Raw genomic sequence first — 14,361 nt, forward strand, 5'->3', positions numbered from 1 at the left:
AACCAGATCAAGCCTGCTGCATACAAGAGAGCTTACAGAATGCTACATTTCGTCAACTGCACAGATTGCAGGGAACAGGCTACCTCCACGAACTTTCACTTCAGGTTGTTCTACACCCGTCAGACCAACTCTAACCAAGGGGAATGGAACAGATTCAATATCGAGCCATAAACTCTTGCAATCAGTGGAGCAGAAAGACACTACTGAGCAAATACTCCTATTTTCCCTGACGTCTTTGATGCTTATAAACCACAGTTGCAGTTTCTGAAAGGGAAGACCAGGTTTGAAGCTAATTACACTGTAAGGTTGGATAGTATAGCAAACAGAAGTACGGTTGACAAAGAAATTCCAGATCTGTGGAACCCTCCAACAAGACTTTCTAATGGGGAAAATTACTGCCTATTGAATGAAAGGCACTGACACTATTAGAGCACTAAAGTTCACTATGTCAATGGTAAATACAGTGTAATTTTTTCCTTTTCATTCTATTCAGGTTTAAAAACCTAACAAAAGGTAAGCTTGTTATCAAAGTTTAAATCAAATCCACTGTTAAGGTCACCTATTTCTGTCACACCTCTTAATCCAGCAAACAGTTCTTAACACCACTGTTACAGGATGACCCCAAAAATCTTAACATTCTACAGAAAAAGTTAACAGATGCTGTATTGACAAATTACAATTTCTAGCCCACAGAGATTAGGTATGAAGTGACAGCCCTAACACTAATGCTCTCTACGTCTACTTATGCACAGCTAATGAGATTTTTTGCTTGAAATTCAAAATTTGGCCTGGGATCTCTGCGTGCCATTTTTACAGATACTTTCTTTTCATGGGCTCCAAATAAAGCTTTTCTGATATTTTCTCATAGTCACTCCAAAAAATAGTTTGACTTCCTTTTTTTTCCATTCCTTCCAGCATCAGCACATCTATAACCTTTTTTTTTTTCCCCAGAAAGGTTTCTCTTTCTCCCCCTCCAAGTTTTAAAAATATTACGTCAGCCTTACTTGCTTCTGTAGGCAGAGGTCTGTGCCCAGCAGGGGCATGCAGGCTCCCATAATACAAACCAGTTCTCATCAGTCACCCCCTTCCTTTCCCTGTGTGATCTGATGGAGGGGAGCCCAGTGGATGTTTTAACAGCTTGGATATGCCCAGAGTTTATATGGAAATAAAACAAAACAAAAGTGTGCGTCCTCCTGATCCCCTGCTGCTTGTGCCGCAGGCACGTCACACCAGAGGGCACCAGCGGGCTTCTCCCATCTACGTGACAAGGCGGCGGCTGCCTCTTCTTCCAGCGAAAAGCAAACCCCACACCTCTCAATTTTCAAGTCCCTATTTCCCTCTCCTCATCAGTCATGCTCACGGTTATCCCACATTTTAGAGAATTTTTTTTTTTTCAGAGGAGCACCTAAGGAATGTCATACTGGAGAGAAACATCCCTATGCTGAAGGGCTTGCTTTATCTGAATAAATATTTTACAAAGCTCAGATCATTGTTACTGCTCAAAACACAAACACATTTTGATCCAATACAGTGGCTCTGTCAGAGAGAACCATACTTGGGTGTGCAATCTTTATTCTCTTTTGTTACAACAATAATTCCAGCATATAAACAGGACAGAATGATGAAAAAGCTCCGTTCTCAGTGAATAAGGGGCTCAAAATCTATTTTGTTATAAAAAGCTAAATTTGTAACTAACTTCAGTGTAAGTGAGATAAAAACAAGCTAGGGAAAAAGAGTACCAGTGTCTACGCACGTGTTTTTGCGCTACACAACTTACCCTGACAATAAGAATCCACTTAATAAGAGACAGACCGAACCCAGAAATGGCCCCATATCGTCCTGCAGCTGAAGTAGTCAGACAGAAAGACAGGAAAAATCCAATCCAGTTGAAGAGGAATGCCACTGAGAAAGCAGGAGAAAAGCAGCAGGTCAAGCCCTCTTTATATTCCAAGGAAAAAAAAAAACCAGAACCATAAAATCCTTGCACACAGGTTTTTCCTGGTGCTACATAAACGTAAGTGTGCAAATAACTAGCTGAAAAAAGTTCCATCATGTACTTACTGAAGAAAGTTAGCATGAAAATGCCATCATTTCCTATCCTCAGCTGGTCGGTGTCATCAAAGTCATCCCGAGTCACAAAGTCGTCATCCTGCAAATCAAAGGGAGACAAAATGTGGGTGGATTTAAGTCATTCCAGTCCATACAGCAATCCCAATTCTGCGTGAGGCTCTTCAAGAAAGGGCCAGCAAATTGTATAGCCCTCAAAAAGCAGTGTCCAATGGAGGGATACAAAATGCTTCATTTACATTCAAGGAAAGCCCCCCATGGGGGCAGGGGAGGATCATAACTCTCAAAAGGCTCCAAATGCAAGCAGGAAAAATTCCTGCTTCTCATCCTGAGATGATGCAGGGCATGAAATATTATGTCACTAGCTGTATTTATTTTTTTAAGATAGTCAAGACTGGGCATGTTTTTGTTCTCACTGTAAAGAATTCCCCTACTTGTCACAAAAATTAAACTTATCATCTCAGCAAGGAATTTGGCTTCTATGAAGAAGTATAACGAGCAGTAAACATCCAATGCTAGCAGGGGGGGAGGAAAAGGCTGAACAAGAGATAATGTTGGAAAAAACAAAAAGAAATAAAAAATGAAAAAATAATTATTCTGACAGAATGGTTTTATCGTCCTTGTATCAGCTACACTGACCTCTGGAAAAGTCAACTAAGCAAGCAGCGGGAGTATCAAGGGTAGATATGCTAGATGGCTGAACAATTAATCCTAAATCTTTTTTTTTTTTAAAAAGAAAAAACAAAACAAAACACAAAAAACAACAAACAGTGACAGTGCACACAGATACAGTACAGTTCCCCTGTCAGCTTGCCAAATGGATCTGGATAACACATGCTGGCATTACTGAGATGTCTTACATCATCATAGCCGCCCAGAGGAAAATTAAAAAAAAACAACAAAGTTAGCCACAGAACTCTTGGGAGGGTGTAATATCACCACCCCAGAAAGCTTTAAAAAAAAGAAGAAAAAAAAAAAAGGCATGACACTTGATAATCAGGAGTTAAACCAGAAATTCTACAGAAGAAATGCGAAGGACATACAGCCAGCCAAGCGTACTCACCCTTCCAGGAACCAAGGGAATTGTGGCTTCAGCCTTGGTTCTCTCTGCCTCATCATAACTAGGCAGTGTTGTGGCCACGTTGTAAGATGGAGGCTTAGGAAATCCTGACTCATCCTTGTAGTCAAAATAAGCTGCAAAAAAAAAGTTATATAGAAGGTAGCTTGTCAGTTCCTTAAGAACACCATGTTGGGAGTGAGAAGCGTTTCAGATGACTTCAAAAGACCCCGGGATCCCGGACTGTTGAAGCCTGCCCCTCCTGTCCCCTCCCCACCCTTCTAGCCTCTTGCCATTCCAAAACAGAAAGTGAAAACCACGGGAGCACCTCATCTAATACAAAGTAATAAACAGAACACTACTTCAGCATGCCTGGCTGTACTTATTTTTAAAACAATGATGCATGCCGTGTCTCTCCTGACTTCAATAAACAGAAGTAGTCATATTTTCAAGTCCAAGTGGTTTGAGTGACTCAAAAAAGGATCACTGCAAGCCTCAGGTCACTGGTGACCAATTTTTCCACAGAGACTCCAAATTGTTTTCTGATGGAGGGGAAAGGGACTGGAATAAAAAACAAACATAGCATTTCTGAGCCCCAGTCGCTGAGACACACTAAGGAACCAGAACTAATGGGACATCTTCACAGTTAGTGTGCCAAGGCAGGACACTCAATAAGCAGCTGCAGAAACACAATATTCAAACTTCTGTCCAAAGCTGGCCAGCTGTTTGAGAGACTGACAGTATGCTGCATTTGATTCACAAACCTTATTTGAACAATTGACTATGAAAGTTCTGGAGGGAAAAAAAATGAGATGATTTACCTAAGCCAAAATACTCTGATATATAACCAACACAAAGCCAGCTGTTTTGATAAAAGCTGTAAGTGTGCTACATGACAGTATGATGATTCCGAAGAAGTATAACCCTTATGACCAAGCGCTTAGTTATTGAAAACTGCAGAAAGAGTGAATTCTTTAATCCCTTTTAAGTAACAAGTCCTTTTTGGAAAGAGCACAGCATCATCCAAATGCCAAATAATGAGAGGGGAACCACAAATCTTCACAGCACTTTGATTTTAACTGTCTTCAATCTACTAAAAACACTGTGAAATGTAACTTGAACACCACTTGATGGGATGACATCAGATGAATGTAGCCAAAATGCATCTTCTAAACCACAAGTAACAATAGTCTCTTTGGATCAATTCTCATCCTTTGCAGCCTCAGTAAGGATGCTGCAATGCCATCCATCAATAAGGAGAACAATTAAGGAGGTAAGAAAGAACAACAGAGGAAACATAGCTACTTCCTTTCAGTTAAATTACCTGTGTTCTCTGCAGAAATGCTGCTGTAAGGCGGAGGAGCATCGTTCACCACTGGTGCAGTCTCGCCTGGCTCCTCTTCATTCTGCAGCTGAACAGACCCACACGCAAGAGAGGTTAACAGGGTTTCTCAAGTTCTGTGAAATTACCCCTGTAGTTTTAATTGCACACGACAGACTCTTCTGGAAGAAGACTGCTCTGTGGCACCATGGGACGTTCAAGCAGCTGCTCAGCTCCCCTCAGAAGCACTCCTACTTGAAATGATCAATATGCCATCTCAGTTTTAATGTGTTTTTAAATCACATCCTCACACACCTGGACTTCAACAAAGCACAGCATACATCTTTCCAGTACCTTTCCATTTCCCTGGCACTTCCTCAGATTCCTCAGCTCACACTGCTTAGGAGCTGCAGTTGCATCTATTTTAGTCAAGGAAATAGCAGCAGATACCCAACAAAAGACTCCATTGCTGCCTGTGGCTTTGCTAAGGAAGGGGGTTTTTCATGGATACATTACATAATGATACATATAAGTATGAATCTTGCCATTTCCCTTCAACTTTTCACACTGTATGACTGAAAAGGAAACAGTTTATTTTGTGCACTGTGCTTCCCACAGGCTCTGTATAAATAACCATAGAGCTTATCAAATATACAGTGTCACTTGCATGAAGCAGGTATGCAAAGGCAGGCTTTGATCAGAGAAGCTGACAATACCAGGCCAGAAGCGTTCAAGGCAGAACACACCAGAAAGGAATTTACAGATCAGCTGCCATCTAATTTTTTTCCTCCTTCCGTTTCTCATCATCTCATCAACAAAGAGGTTTTCTGCAGAAAGACAACTCATTTCAAAAAAGCAAAAAAACACCTTGGGACGGAACCACATGCCTAAACGGAGAGGTACTACCCTCTTTTGCAATCACCACTAAACAATACCAACCCTGCAACTTCTTCCTTAACATCTTGAACTATCCGTCCTGCACACCGCTGCTAATACTCCTGAAGCCATCCACGACATTTTGCTTTGTTTTCTTTGGAGAGACATGTTGCCATTCAAGTCCTTCCCAAGATTTAATGCGAGGGCAGGTGGGGATATATTCTTATTTTACTTGTATGTCTTATCAGGAAAGAAAAAAAAAAAAAAACAGCTCACACTTCTAAATGAAGGTCTTATTTTATACGTAACTGTTCTGCGTCTTGGGGCTTTTCTGCCTAAGATCAAAGATCAGACTACATCCATGACCTCTGTGAAAGTCAAAGCCAAAACTTTTTCAGACATTTTAAGTGCAATTCATTGGACGTTTGCATCCAAACCACAGCTGCATGTCTGAACTGTGAGACATCCGAGTCCCACAAGCTTGCTGAGAAGAACGTGGATTGTTTTATTTTCTCTGCCATTAACCGGACAGCTGCACACCTCCATCAGCTGCACAACCACAAGCATGCACAGAACAAGTAACTGCAAGTCAGTGGTTCATCGCACTGTGGCCAGACACAATGTCCCCGCTGGCTTTCCACCTCCTCAGCGCAGAGACTGCCGTCCTCCCCACCCTGCCAGCGCAGCCGATGTATCATAGCTCCCTACGCCAGTTACGTCAAAAATTCTTCAAACACACCTGCTGTTAAAGGAGTTTAACCTAGTAAGGTTTAAATGACTTGGGTTAGCAGGCGACGACACGAGCAGTTCTGCTGGCAGGTCCGAGGGGTCGGCCAAGAGGCGGAAAGGCAAAGAAATGACACTGGGAAGCACTGGAAAAAATTCAGTAGCGCTGTCACCTGCTCCAGCTGTTCCAAAACAACAGACCATCACAGAAACAGGACTCTGTTTCACCATCAGATGAAGATCACCTTGCTAGTCTAACAGCAAGCCTCCATCCTCTCCCCATTCATATTTTCTAGACAGGAGAGGTGGAAAAGAGAGGGAGCTGGTCAGCCCCAAGCTTTCTGGGTAAGAACTCCCCGCACGGCACAAAGCTGAACCACTTCCTTGAAGAAGGAGAAATTAATTAAGTGATCCAGATGAAATTTTAATCCGTATTACACCAAGAGCACCTCCTAGCACAAATGCTGTGGCTGCCAGCAGGTGACATCTAAAACGCTGGCCCCTGGCCAGATGTGAACCCACACCAGATCAATCCCTTTCTGCGCCCCAGGAGCAAGGCCGCGCACTACACAGGGCGGAGGTGGCAGGTACCTGCCTCGATGGCTGCAGCTTTAATTAGCCTCAGGGCACCAGGCAATTAACACGATGAGCTGCAGCAATTCTACAACAGCAATGCATCTTAGAATCATAGAATCGTTCAGGTTGGAAAAGACCTTTAAGATCATCGAGTCCAACCGTTAACCTAGCACTGCCAAGCCCACAACTGAACCATGTCCCTAAGCACCACATCTACACGTCTTTTAAATACCTCCAGGGATTTGGTCACCCCCCCCCTCCCGGGCCCAGCCTGTTCCAATGCTTGACAACCCCTTCAGTGAAGAAATTTTTCCTAATATCCAATCTAAACATCCCCTGGCGCAACTTGAGGCTTTTTCAAACCAGCTAACTCAGCGTGAACCCTTACCAAGAAACAAAAATGCCTTATTTTATAAACCCCATGGACTTCAGTCATTAGAAGAAAATGCAAACTAACTTATGAAGTAATTGCCTATTAAAATAAGCTTTAAAAAAAAAAAAAAATCTAAAGAGAGAGCACTGCTGCAGAAATTCAAGAACAGCCTGCACACAGCACAAGAGGGGCAACCTAAGGGATAATCCCGTAAAACGCAGAGAGTCAAACTAGCTGATTCAGTCTCTCCCAGCTCTGGAGTTTATGAATTCTCAGAAAATGCTCCACCATGCTTATTTTCAGTCTATCCATGAAAATTCAATACTTCACCCCTTTTTTTCTTCTGCCTATACAATCCTAGTCTATTAACGAAGGAAGAAAGGCTCTGACACCCTAGGGACGCTCTCGGGATACCGCATGCCCTGCGTTACCTGCTCTCCTAGTGAGGGGGGTGGCAGAAATTAAAACCCTGATGTTCATAAGAAAGACGACATGCACAACCCAAAAGTACAATCACCAAGGAGGGGGAAAGGAAAGCACGAGATGTGACAACACTGCAAGAGATGAAATCAAAGAGGACACGGATAGTTGAGCATAGTATTAATTCCTACCACTGGAATTCTTACCATGTTCTTCTTTCCATAGTAAAAAGAAATGCATATTCTTACAACTACCTTGTGTGGGAGAAAGCAAGCTGAACTTACTGCTAGCTTCAAACCACTACAATTCAGGTAATGACACAAAAAACGTAGTTGCTTTTTAAAGCTGAACTAGAGGCTGTAGGAGGTATACAGCTATAGAAAACAGATTTTTCTTCTAATGGACAAGGTACACAAATGCCTTCCAGCCTTTTTAATGATTCCAGGCATCTAAAATTCAACTAAGTGCTTATTAGCAAAGCAGGAAGGGTTCATGTGACAGGAAGAATGAGTCATCAGGTCTCGGATGGCCCAGCACCGCTGCACTGCCCTCACCCTGCGTGCTCCATCTGCCCTGTGTGTTCCATCATCTGCCCTGTGCAGCGCCGGGTACGCACCACGAGGAAGGCTGCGCTACTCGGGTTTGCAGGCAGTTCCCCCTCGGGCCACTGCCGAGAGTCTTCAGAACCCGGAGAACCTGATTAAAGTAGCGTTTGGCTGAAGTCTGTTTTGCTGAGGCTGTGGGGTATTCTTTCTTTGAGTCACTGATGGATTTTAGCTTTTAAAGCACGAGTCTTGTATTTGTGGCATTAAAAAACAGACAGTCTTTACAGTTATTAAAACAAAAGTTTGGCTGTGATTTTTTCACCGGATTGCTAAAACAACGGAAAGTTGCCTGACAGAACGGGGTAAGACCCAGGGACTTTTATTTTCCAAAAGACACCATCAGAAGCTTGGGTCTGAGAACAACCGCCTCTGTCTGCCGCTTCGCCCTGCTTGAGACATATCACGTGTAAATACACGCAGCACAGCAGCACTAAAGTTCAAAACTTACAAAACGTTTTGAAGTTATTTCCACATAAACTTTGAAGAAAGTATTTCCAATAAACGTATTTGTTAATTCTTCCAAATTTTCTAAACTTAGCACATGGGCTGCTGACACAGCTCTGAATCCCCTTGCCCCAAGTCCTTAGGCTACATGCAAATATTCTTTATAACTAAATCAGGATTACTACAAGCTTCACCTTAGCAATATATCATCAGCAATATATTAACTCAGCAGTATATCATGAATGTTTACTGCATTTCAGTTCTTATTTTATGTCCTGGCACACAAGGTAGAACTGCACAGAAATCCCAGAGCAATGCTAGAATGAAGATAACTCTAATCAGATCTCATTTTTGTTGTTGCTATGGTTTCTGTGAGATTTCAGAAAGGCAGATATTTAGGCTAATGACAGAAAGAGAATCAATACTTTTTAAAAAGGTGACACGATTGATTTTTTCAGAACAATGAAATCATAACCTTTGCAAGCCAAACGTTAAAAAAAAAAAAAAAAAAAAAAAAAAAAGTGTATCACTACTAAATTTGAGAGTACTCCAGACAGTACTGTCCACAAAACGGTTACACTGCACTCCCATTGCAACACCCCTTATTTTTCTCCTTCCACATCTTTGGCCTTTTGGAAGCAAATGAAAGTTTCTGCCAACGCTGAAGGAGAAGAGAATTATGTTTATTAACTTATGCTTCACTTTAAATGTACCCTGATTTGAAATCCTGACTTTTGCCCAATGCTGTTGCAGATTCTTATAACTTAGTATCAGCTTATTAATAATAATGATAAGCTATTAGACAAGTCAACCCACGTGCATCAGCCCTCTCCTTGATGAGCAAATAACTGTTTTCTCCCATAGGCACTTCCAGTTCATTTCACCAAAGGAGAGTGACAGCCCTGAACAGCGTGTCTACCCCAGCTACCTGTGCTCAGGCACGGCATGGTGACACGCTTGGCAGTCGCGCTGTCTAAGCAAACCCTCCCTCCAGCTTCTCCCTGCACCGGGAGATGCCGATGCTCCTGCCCAAGCCTCACGCTGGGGAACCGATTCTCGCCAGGGCCCTGAGTGCAGCCCAGCTCTGGGGAGCGACCTCCCAAGGTCTCTGCCAACCTGAGCTACTCCTTCATTCTAATAAAGACTGAAAACCGTGCCTCCACTCCCCCTCCCCAAAAACACTTTTCTTTTTCCAGCCGGACCAGCTCCGTGCCACGCAGCGAGCACACAGCTGCACCCATGCAGCGGGATGCACGGGGCAAAGACTAGAAACCAGTGGGAGCACCCGCCTGAAGGGTACGTTTGCAACCGCCCTCCCAGCTACCAAGGTAAAAACACAAATCAAAACATCTTTTCTGTCCATCACAACACAACCCGTGCTCACGAGGATGTTGTTCTTCACTGACTCACTGCAGTTAATGGCCTGACAACAGGGAAATACACCTCAGTCCTGGGAAACACGCTGATCTAACTCCCTTGCCTCTGTTCAAACGGGGAATTATACTGGTCTGGCTAGACTGTAAACAAGCACTTGGGCCAGCACAAACCTGTGCCTACAGACTGTCCTTAGGTTTGAGTGTTCAAGGTCTTACTACAGAAGAAGTAGGTTTTAGTCTTAGATAGCTGTAATTAAACTCCAAACACTTAACAAAGCCTAAGGCTTTACCGTAATATTTAGGATCACATTAACCTTTCTTCTGGACATTAAGACATCACAGAAAGAATTCCAGATCTTTTAAGCATTTTAAAAATCACATTTTTTTAAATTGTCATATGAAGAATGTTAAGTACGTTCAATGAAAAAAAAAAAAATCCCATTATGCCACCATGTATCAAATTTGGATATCTCACAAGAAGAGGCAGAAACAGAATGAATGGATACATCTTAATACTGAATTTTTCTTATTAGTCCCAATGATGAAGAATCAGAATTCACACACACGCAAAACTTTTCCTACTTGCTTTTGGTATGGCTGCTTTTAAAACGCGATGCCAAGCCCACATAAAGAGGTACCACATCTCCTGTGAGCCACTTCAAAACCAAAGGCCTGAGGGACTGTTCCTACATCTGCTTCCCAGACGGGGCTACTGAGCCCCACTGAATTTCAGCGATGAGAGAAAAGTCACCAAAGAAGCCCAAGTGAGAGTCCAACACAATCCTAACACCCAAGATAATATTTTTTTAAAAGTTTGCATGCAATGCTATTTTCTGCTGTTACACAAGCTACGTGATGATACTTGACTACTACTGTTTCACAGCATTTCCCAAGTCCTTTGAGGTTTAGAGATGGCATCTATTTTCATTCTATAATTACTTTTTCACATAGAATCACTAAAACCTTGCAAACTCACCTGACAGGTACTGTTGCCTACAGAAGTGGGTGTTTCAGAACAAAACAGTGAGACTTCAATCACCTGAACACGGACTGGGCTGGACATCGGGCAGCTTCAAACAAAGCGTGTGGCCCCCCATCAGCTGCAGCAGAATCTAAGAGTGGCGCTCGTGCAAGAGACGTGACTTTACTCTGCAACTTTTTAAAAAATCTTTACTGTTATGTCAATGGACACATCCTATTCTACTTATACAAAAAAGAAAAAAACATGAAAACAACCTACCCTTGGAAATTTCCTTACTGTTCTTATCAGTTGCATGTATCTTTAGCAAGCACATCTTCTGCACGCTACCAGTACCTCACCTAAGAAACAAATGGCCACTGATATCACTAATTCTAACTGCTGACATTAGAAAATATGGTATATTGTCATCTTTTAGTTTCAATCTGCACGTCCATTTAAACTGAAAAATACAAGCTTAAGGTAAGCACAAGGTGACAACTGACATCTGCCTCCCTATTTCACTCTAGCCTTCCCACATATTAAGTAAGCACTGTGGTCCTTCATGGACTTAAATTGTATTCACATTATATCTTCAGCAATATATTTCGTCTACAATTTCACTGAAAGAAAGCCAAACAAATGGAAAAATCTTTCTCCCTTATGTTTCTCATAGACACCTCCTCTTACAAAATGATTCATGATCCATGTAAGCCTTCAACAAGTGGAACAGGAAGAAATATCACTTAAAAAGGAGTATGTCTTCATTGTTTAACACACCCACCATTTTCTAGGTGGGTTTACATTACTCATATGCATCACATATTTTCAAATGCCTCAAGTAAAAAGCATGCCTCAGTTAACATACAGTGTAAATAAACCTACTAAAAGCCTGTCTATTTTTTCCAGAATGGAGGCTAGTTTCTATTCTAAAGACAAAATACAGTTCTGCCACTGAACTCACAATCCAGGAGTTACACTCAAAAAGCCTCAAGCCACCTAATCCTAACAACATCCCTGTATAACTTTCCCAAAGGCAATGGGAATGACAACAGCCTCCCAGTGTCTCTTTCCGGGACACAGCACCGCCCAGAATAACAATACCAGGACATGCTGCAGCCTTCCTTCCTCCCAAACATCTCCCATTCCCACTTCCAGCAAGCACAGCCCGGTTACCCGGCCTGCAGAGGAGGAATCCAAACCAGCAGTCTGCCCTGGTCACCCTGCCTGGCTCCCGCACGCTGCCCCAGCCCGTGCTCCCGACAGAAAGGGGCCGGGGGAAGCTGAGATCCTTTTTCTGGAGTTTTAGCTTTATTCTTCATCGAGCTGCACTTCCTCAGTATGTTAGACCAGACTGCCACATCATCCAAAGGCGTCATCGCAGGCTATTTTTTATCAGATTATCTAATGCCTGAACAAAGCACAGGGGCTAGAAAGTTAGCTTTAGAAAATAAATCATATGCCATCGTACATCTCTTTAACACTGTGAACGGACACAGGTTGTGAGTTTGCAGCGAAAGAGGCTGCTGGGGGTGCATGGCCCACCCCCCCACCTGCAGGGCAGCACGGGCTGAGGAACAGGGCGGAAGAAGAAACACAGAAACACACAGGTTTCAAACTCAGTTATCAATTTCTGTTGTCCTCAGATTATCCTCATTAACTATCACCTTTTTTCCTAAAAATACACACACTCAGGGATCCAACAAATATTTTATGCGTTCAAATAGCGCCCACACCTCAACGGCACTGCTCCTACACACAGGTCGATACACCAATAACACTTTCAGGAGCAGGGGTTACATGACGCTGGCATGCTTGGACGGTATATCACATTTAGCTTTACAGGAACCATCTAGTTATGTGACAAACTCCACTAACGCATTACCCCTCTTCCCCCCCCAAAAAATTATCAAGTTTTAAAATTCTCAGTTCTCCTCCACTGCCTCGTAATCCAGTAATTTAAAGATCAAATGAGCTTGTTCTGAATTTCTACAGGCTACCTCCACTTACTGGATCCTGTATTCAGCTCTAGCCCTTATAGTTATCAATTCACTGCGAGTCTTTCTTCACTGGCACATGGTATGTTCATTAATTGTACATTTATACACACAATAAGTTTCAATGTATGGAAAAAAATTGACACATTCAATGCTAGAGAGAGTCTCCCACCCTTTCATCTCCTCTTCATCTAAATACCAACTCTGCATCTTTAGTTCCACAGCTTGCAGGGGTTTTCTGAGCAACACAAGCGTTAGGAGCCAGTTCAGCAGTAACACACTTCACAACAATGCGAATACCGGGGCTCTGGCAGAGGGCAAGGGGAAAAAAGCAATTTCTAAGTAGCTACACAAAAGTAGATATATTTATACGTGAACTTCTGATTCTGCACTCCAGTTACAGCAGTCCTTTCACAGGGCCTCCATTATCTGTTTGTCTTTAGCAGTATAAATCCTTTGGGGCACTGCCTGCCTCCCTAATCTCTGCAGTACCACGCAGTTATGCTCTACAGCAATAGCGGTGTCTGCTCTGTGTCTGCTGGGTGTTAGCAGGGTCTGGCGAAATGACCGCTTTACACATTTCTCTTTAAGGAAACCAGGATTGTGCTTATCGGTCAGGTATAGAGTCACTGAAGAGCAACGCAATCGTGTCCTTCAGCACATTTTGTCACCTATCTCCATGGGCTCAAGGCGAACGAAGCTAGGTCCCTTTGTAAAAGACATTTGTGAAGACGTTTGTCAGGGTCAACACCAACGGCAGGACTCTGATGGGAAAGGCGATCAGTGAAGAGACCTGGTTATGTGTACCTACCATTTCCAAGAACAACAGTAAAGAGATTTGTCTTCACAAGTGAACACATATGCTTTCCACAGAACGAAAAAAAAGCCTAAGTTTTACTTAACTTTTACATTTCTAGTATGCCAGAAACAGAGATCTTCAGCTGTCATGATGAGACTAGTATCCCATCCCAATGCGAAGGTACATCTCATATTCTGAAGAGAGCAAGCCTACCCACGCTGAAAACGCTACCAAGGCAAAGTCATTACACAGTGATTTCTTGTAAGAACCTCAGTTAAGCAGGAGAATATTGTATACCCTCTTCAGGGATTTCTCTCCCTTATTTAAATAATGAAGTCTCCACATCTGTACGTCAGAAACACACGTGAGCAGGAGCCAGGTCACACTGCCGGGCCCAACCGACCCCGAACCCTTTCTGTGAGGCTGATGCTCCTAACAAAACACGTCCTCTCCTTCAGGAGGTAGGGGAGGAAGAACAACCCCAAATTCACGAGGGAGCTCTTTCAGGACAGTCTCTGCCCTACGGGGATTTTAATCTGAGCCAGAGGGGACCACATGTAAAAGATGAAATAAAATTAACGCTAATTTCAAGACAATGCAGAACAAGTTTGCTCTTTGGAAGAGTCCACGCCAAGCTCGCTGACCTGCGGGCTGGAACCGAGAGGCCACGGAGCGTCTCTGCAGCGTCGCAGGGGGCCAGAGAGGAACACGACCGGCGGGGACAGCACCCTGCGCACAAGGTCGCTCAGGCCCCTCCGCCGCGCTC

General features: G+C 43.1%; 1 protein-coding gene across 1 annotated transcript in view; it reads right to left on the reverse strand.

The window, feature by feature from the left end:
- The window catches only part of NDFIP1 (Nedd4 family interacting protein 1), a gene marked incomplete at its 5' end in the record, with an annotated part of 7,935 nt that extends 3,361 nt beyond the window's left edge, over positions 1-4,574 (reverse strand). Inside the window, 4 exons of the mRNA XM_009584337.1 lie at positions 1,778-1,902; positions 2,062-2,149; positions 3,131-3,261; positions 4,449-4,574. Of these exons, the coding sequence (XP_009582632.1) occupies positions 1,778-1,902; positions 2,062-2,149; positions 3,131-3,261; positions 4,449-4,574 (470 nt within the window). The remainder of the gene's footprint in view (positions 1-1,777; positions 1,903-2,061; positions 2,150-3,130; positions 3,262-4,448) is intronic.
- Between the last annotated feature and the right edge of the window lie 9,787 nt (positions 4,575-14,361).

The sequence above is a fragment of the Fulmarus glacialis genome, unplaced genomic scaffold (genome assembly GCF_000690835.1).
Source record: "Fulmarus glacialis isolate BGI_N327 unplaced genomic scaffold, ASM69083v1 scaffold32948, whole genome shotgun sequence".
In the NCBI taxonomy this organism is placed as follows: Eukaryota; Metazoa; Chordata; class Aves; order Procellariiformes; family Procellariidae; genus Fulmarus; species Fulmarus glacialis.